The sequence below is a fragment of the Pelobates fuscus genome, chromosome 2 (assembly GCF_036172605.1).
Source record: "Pelobates fuscus isolate aPelFus1 chromosome 2, aPelFus1.pri, whole genome shotgun sequence".
NCBI lineage: Eukaryota > Metazoa > Chordata > Amphibia > Anura > Pelobatidae > Pelobates > Pelobates fuscus.
Window position 1 is genome coordinate 83,918,185 of NC_086318.1, and position 6,000 is coordinate 83,924,184.

Here is a 6,000-nt window from a genome sequence, read left to right on the forward strand (position 1 = left end):
AACATACCGGTTCCCAGTTGCTTCCTCTTACACTCTCATCTGTTGTTTCTTATTTTCTGCTCTTGTTTTCTTTATAAAAAGAAAGATGTATAGTAGAGACTACACTGTCTTGTGCATTTTTTCCTACACTTGACTTTCTTTGTCCCAATGAGACGTTTAAGTCTGCTCCTTTTTGTGTCAGTTTTTCCCATCGTACTTGCTCTCCCTCCTAATGTGTTCTTGCGTCCACTCCATTCACTGTGGCTGAATGTCTTGTCCTATAGACTAGGGTGCAGGCGAAATGTCTAACTTTTTATTAATACAACATATAAAAAGACTTAGATTAAAATCTCCCTCCTGCCCATAAGCAGTGGGTGAGGGCCTTAAATAATTAGCGGGTCCTATTGTCTTCCCTGTTTTCGGTCTTCTCTTCTCCTCCTCCCCACCCTCCCTTTTCCTTGGCCCCATGTCTCCTCTGCCTAGTGGTGGGGCCCTAAGATAAAGGGGGACATAGTCTGCCCCACCGACTCCCTAAGTGTGACAAGGGGGACAACAATGGGTCACCACCCATTGGGGATTAATTGTAAAAATAAATACCCTATCTCCACCTAACCAGGGCCAAATAATCCATAAAGCAAGACGCACTAACAAAATAAAGGACCCGATTTTTGAAAAAATCTAGACGGGAAATAAAAATCAATCTTAATCAGGGGTGGGCTCTGAAAAGCCTTATAAAGCCTTCCCACAAGGTGCAATTTGACTTGGAGTGCTCTGAGTGTGAGAAGATGTTTGGTCTATTTCCCCCTCACCCAATTAGGGCCTCGTATTTTTACGCATTACATATTACAAGTAGTGAGCCGCAAGTCGGTCTTTTTGTAATAAATTAAAGCAATGTAACAGGCTATTGTCATGGCAGCATTGATTTTAAGAGGTGCTCCTCAATTTATGCTTTTCTGTAGTCCCTTCCAAAGAGGCATCTTTGTATTTCTTGCCTATAATTTTTACAAAGTTGTATTCCTAGCACTAGTGTGCCCACCCTCCCCTGTGTCACTTACCTGATATCCATTGCTGCTCAGTTTCCCCTCCTTCTTCGCGACACCGCATGCATGGCATTGAATCCATACTTTCTATGGAGTTTCAGCTGACGCTGGAAGCACCTCTAGTGGCTGTCTGGTAGAGGTGGTTAGCCCATAAAGGTAAAAATTGCAGTTTATTAATAACTGCAATAATTACTATTGCAGGGTTAAACTGACAGGGGCATGCATTGCATCCAGACCACTTAATTGAGCTGATGTGGTCTAGGTGCATATAGTGTCCCTTCAACCGTTACAAAAAATGAGATTCTGTTGACATCTGTGTCTAGGTATGGTAGATTTTGTCTGTCGTGGTGTGTTTTTTTTTTTTTTTTTCAACCAACTTATTTGGATTAAGACTGGTTAGCAAACTGGATATGGTTAATGCTTCAAGGCCTTTTATCACCATAACCTCTACAGATTATTGAAGTGATTAAGAGTAGTTTGTGTCATTGATTTTGCATTAAACAGAGAGCCCAGTTTCACAAGAACAGCTGATCTCAAGGAATATACAGCCTGACCCCTGGCCTTCAGTTCATGTAATGGGGAATTGAATGTGTGCATTATTTATCCGATCTTGGCCAGTAATCATAGGAACACTGTGTGCTGTTCTAGAATTTCCAGTATTTAGGAGCCCCAGCTACAAATCTAAGTTTAACTGCTACATGTCTCCTTGTTTGTATTAAAAAACTAACTGTCCCATCGCCTCTGTCTGTTTACTCCTTTGCACATCTTTGAAGGGGCAGTAATGGGTTTTTCCCTCTTCACTTTTCAGGTATTAAGACTGTGTTTGCTGGTTCAAGCTGTAATGATATTGTTTGTACTGAACAATGCGTGATGAGTGGCCACTTTGATAAAAAAGTTCGATTTTGGGATATAAGGCAAGTATCCTATACCAAACCCTAATTTTGGTATTGCAGATATTTAACACTGAAGTGGGTGGGCTTTGTATGAAAGACCTGTTCTAATCTTATGACAATAACATTTGTCATTTTTATATACTACATTACAATATACTAGAAGGTAATGGTTTCTGGCTAAAATGTTGGTTTTTATTTACCGCTATTACTGCCAGATTTTGCCAGACACTAACTCCTAATGAGCTTCTCAGAATACTGCAGTATCTTCAACCAATCTACAAGTGGCAATAATGGTTAGTTTTGGGGCATAACTTTATTCTTTATTACTGAGAAATTGTCAGGGAGGTAATGCCTAGCAAGTCACTGTTCGGTGGGGTACATATACCATAGGATGTCATTTTGTGTGCAATTTCTTGCAATTGCATTCACAAGTGCTTTGCCAGTCTGGATAACTTTTCACAATGATAAAGCACAAGGTTATGGTACAACTTAAAATCTTTTGGGGATTTGGCAAGACGTCTTCAATCATAGCAAGTCTCTTTTTAGCTAATCTTTTCATTTGCACGTCCCACTTATTTAATAAAACATGACTGGCCTTGATCGTTCTGTGGTTTATTTTGTAGAACAGAGACTGTAGTGCGAGAGTTGGAGTTACAAGGCAGAATCACGGCTCTTGATTTAAATCCTGATCGGACAGAGCTCCTTAGCTGTTCCCGTGATGACTTCATCAAGATCATTGACCTACGTGCCTGTGCTGTCCGTCAGACTTTTAGGTGAGATGGCGAACAATATCACGAAGTATATTTGGATTGGGTTTTACCATCAGTGGCTTATCTCGCATTGCTCAATATTTTGAGGTCGCCAGCCACAGAATAAAGTGCAGGACTTTTGGCCAAATATTCCCTCAGTAGACTTGGTGTGAAGGGTTAGCTATATACGATGCTTCATATGTTTTTATTTAACATCTACTACTTTGTGCCAAATACACAGGTCAGATGTATAGAGTTTGTTTATTGGTGTAGGTGCGAAGGCATGTCATGTGGGTGGATGGTCTCAATTAATATTGTTTGTCATATGAGCTTCCAGACCTTTTACCTCTAGTTTGTGGTTCCTTAGTTGTCACAGTAAGGATTTTAATGATTAAACAAGGCACTGGATTAAGCAATAAAGTGTGTAACTTTTCTTTTTTCCTTTTCAGTGCTCAGGGTTTCAAGTGTGGATCGGACTGGACCAGAGCCATTTTTAGGTGATGAACATTCTGCACTCTTGTGATTCTTGTGTTATATTGCTCTTTTTAATATTTTTTGTTTTGGTGTTTATAACGTGTAATGGGATTATAGGAAACTCCAATAATTACAAACCTCTGCAACCTGCTCTAGTTGATATCAAACCATTTTAGTACAGTTAGGCACCTGCTCTGCCTCTGTTCTTCATCTTGAGCTGGTAAAGTCGGGAATTTTGTCTAAAGCAAGAACTCTCATTGACTGAGCGTACTCAGCTGACGCTCTTAGCTTTAGAACACCCGCATCGACGTCTGACTTCTCGTGTTAAAGACCTGATTCTCTGGCAGGTCTCTGTGACGTGTCAGATAATTCCAGGATGACGTTGGCACACTCCTGACACCATAACCACTATAAAAGGCTGCAGTGCTTATGGTGATTGGTGTGTTCTTATAACAATGCATCACCCATGTGTAAGTTTTTAGACCATGTTATTTGCTTTCTCTGGGGCAGTGTAATTTTATAGTTGGTTAAACTCTGGTTTGCAATATTTGTGTGTCACGGTTTTAAATGTTTTACAAATGCATTGTATTCTAAACACTGCCCAATAAATGTCTTGGAAAAAATATATTTTTTGGGGGGAGGGGTGGGGTGTTAAATCTATTCTATGTAATGTCTCTCTGACCTTCTACTTGTAGTTCTGATGGTGCCTATGTGACTGCTGGCTCTGCTGAGGGCACATTGTACTTCTGGAATGTAATTACTGGTAAAGTGGAGAAGATGCTTAGCAAGCAACACAGGTAGAGATGACACAAAAACTTTTCCTCTTAGACTTAAGGCCAGGGGCTAATAAAAGTATTTAGAAAATTGGGCCGACTGGTTCTTATCTGCAGTCACATTCTATGTTTCTATGTGCTGTATGGAGTGTGCCATTAAAGGGACACTCCAGTGCCAGGAAAACAATCAGTTTCTGCTTGCCGCCGCTCCTCCCAGTCATTACGTCAACCGGTGGGCGAGACTGATCCCGGCTGAGGAGACCTATTGTGCATGCGCAGCAATGCTGCGCACGCGCATTAGAGCTCTCCATAGGAAAGCATTAAATACTTTTCAATGCTTTCCTATGGGGAATTGAGCGACGCTGGATACAGAAGTGCTCTAGTGGCTGTCACGTAGACAGCCACTAGAGGAGTTAACCCTGCAAGGTAATTATTGCAGTTTATGAAAACTGCAATAATTACAGTTGCAGGGTTAAAGGTAGTGGGAGTTGGCACCCAGACCACTCCAATGGACAGAAGTGGTCTGGGTGCCTGGAGTGTCCCTTTAATAGTATTGCAATACCCAACAATGGACATTAGATGCTCTTTGGAGTACCCTCTGTAAAATTGCAGGTTTCCCATCTTATTCTTTTGACTGCCTTATTTAAGTCCAGATGTCGGCTGTGCTGCCATTCTTGCTGAGCTTGGAGTATCCTCGCAGGCAAGGGAATATTCCATGTACTCTTGCAGTGGTTGCCTTTTCCCTTGCATTGTCTAGTCCAGTGGTTTCCAAACCAGTCCTCAAGACCTGCCTTACAGTCCAGGATTCAAGGATTACCCTGTTGTGTTCAGGTTTGTTTTAATTTTTCAGTAAAAAAAAGCAAACGCCTGGACACAACAGGGTAATCCCTAAATCCTGGATTGGTAGGCATGCCTAGAGGACTGGTTTGAAAACTAGTGGTCTAGTCAGTGATTCATCATAAAAGTAGGAACCTGCCAAGATGAATCCATAACATTATGTAATAGACCCATGCCTTTACTTATGATGCATGTTGTTCTACCCCTCCAGCATCTTAGTCTTTGCCTTTAACCCCTTAAGGACACATGACATGTGACATGTCATGATTCCCTTTTATTCCAGAAGTTTGGTCCTTAAGGGGTTAAGGATCTTACCGTTAAAGGACCACTCTAGGCACCCAGACCACTTCAGCTTAATGAAGTGGTCTGGGTGCCAGGTCCAGCTAGGGTTAACCCATTTTTTTTTTTTTAGAGAAACTGTTTATGAATGGGTTAAGCCTTCCCCCTAATCCTCTAGTGACTGTCTCATTGACAGCCGCTAGAGGCGCTTGCGTGATTCTCACTGTGAAAATCAGTGAGAGCACGCAATCGTCCATAGGAAAGCATTGTAAATGCTTTCCTATGCGACCGGCTGAATGCGCGCAGCTCTTGCCGCACGTGCGCATTCAGCCGACGGGGCGGAGAGGAGGAGGAGAGCTCCCCGCCCAGCGCTGGAAAAAGGTAAGTTTTAACCCTTTTCCCCTTTCCAGAGCCAGGTGGGGGCACCCTCAGGGCACTCTAGTGCCAGGTAAACAAGTGTTTTCCTGGCACTAGAGTGGTCCTTTAAGTCATGATATAAGTAATACAGTGAGACATAAGCCACCCAATGTATGGTTTAACATAGAATTATTTTGCTATAAAACTGTCAATGCAGTGACATGATATTCTAACAAACACATCTTTTCTCTTGCAGCTCTTCTATAAATGCAGTTGCATGGTCTCCTTCTGGCACTTACGTGGTCAGCGTGGACAAGGGAGGCAGGGGAGTTTTATGGTCGGACGTATGATTTATATAAAGCTCCTAAGAAGCCTAAGCGTCTGACCACGCTTATTTTCATGCAGTGTGGACTTACAAGGCCAAGCATGTCTAAAGCACTCTGATGTGGACATTACGTGGCATACTGACCAGCCGTTGCCTTTCCATTACCTCATGAATAGTGGTTACCATGAGGGGAAGGTGTTGGTTAACATTTTAATATTCTAAAGTTTAAAGACTCTTCAATCAGATTTCTTAAGAATTTAATTATTTTATTAAAAAGGCACTTTACAAATCTTA

General features: G+C 41.8%; 1 protein-coding gene across 5 annotated transcripts in view; it reads left to right on the forward strand.

Annotated features, from left to right (window-relative positions):
* The window catches only part of ATG16L1 (autophagy related 16 like 1), a 32,219-nt gene extending 26,219 nt beyond the window's left edge, over window positions 1–6,000 (forward strand). For all 5 annotated transcript variants that reach the window (XM_063442362.1, XM_063442363.1, XM_063442364.1 and 2 more), the window contains 5 exons: window positions 1,828–1,933; window positions 2,536–2,685; window positions 3,111–3,158; window positions 3,831–3,932; window positions 5,638–6,000. In XM_063442362.1, coding sequence (XP_063298432.1) covers window positions 1,828–1,933; window positions 2,536–2,685; window positions 3,111–3,158; window positions 3,831–3,932; window positions 5,638–5,731 — 500 coding nt within the window. In that variant the 3' untranslated portion in view covers window positions 5,732–6,000. The remainder of the gene's footprint in view (window positions 1–1,827; window positions 1,934–2,535; window positions 2,686–3,110; window positions 3,159–3,830; window positions 3,933–5,637) is intronic.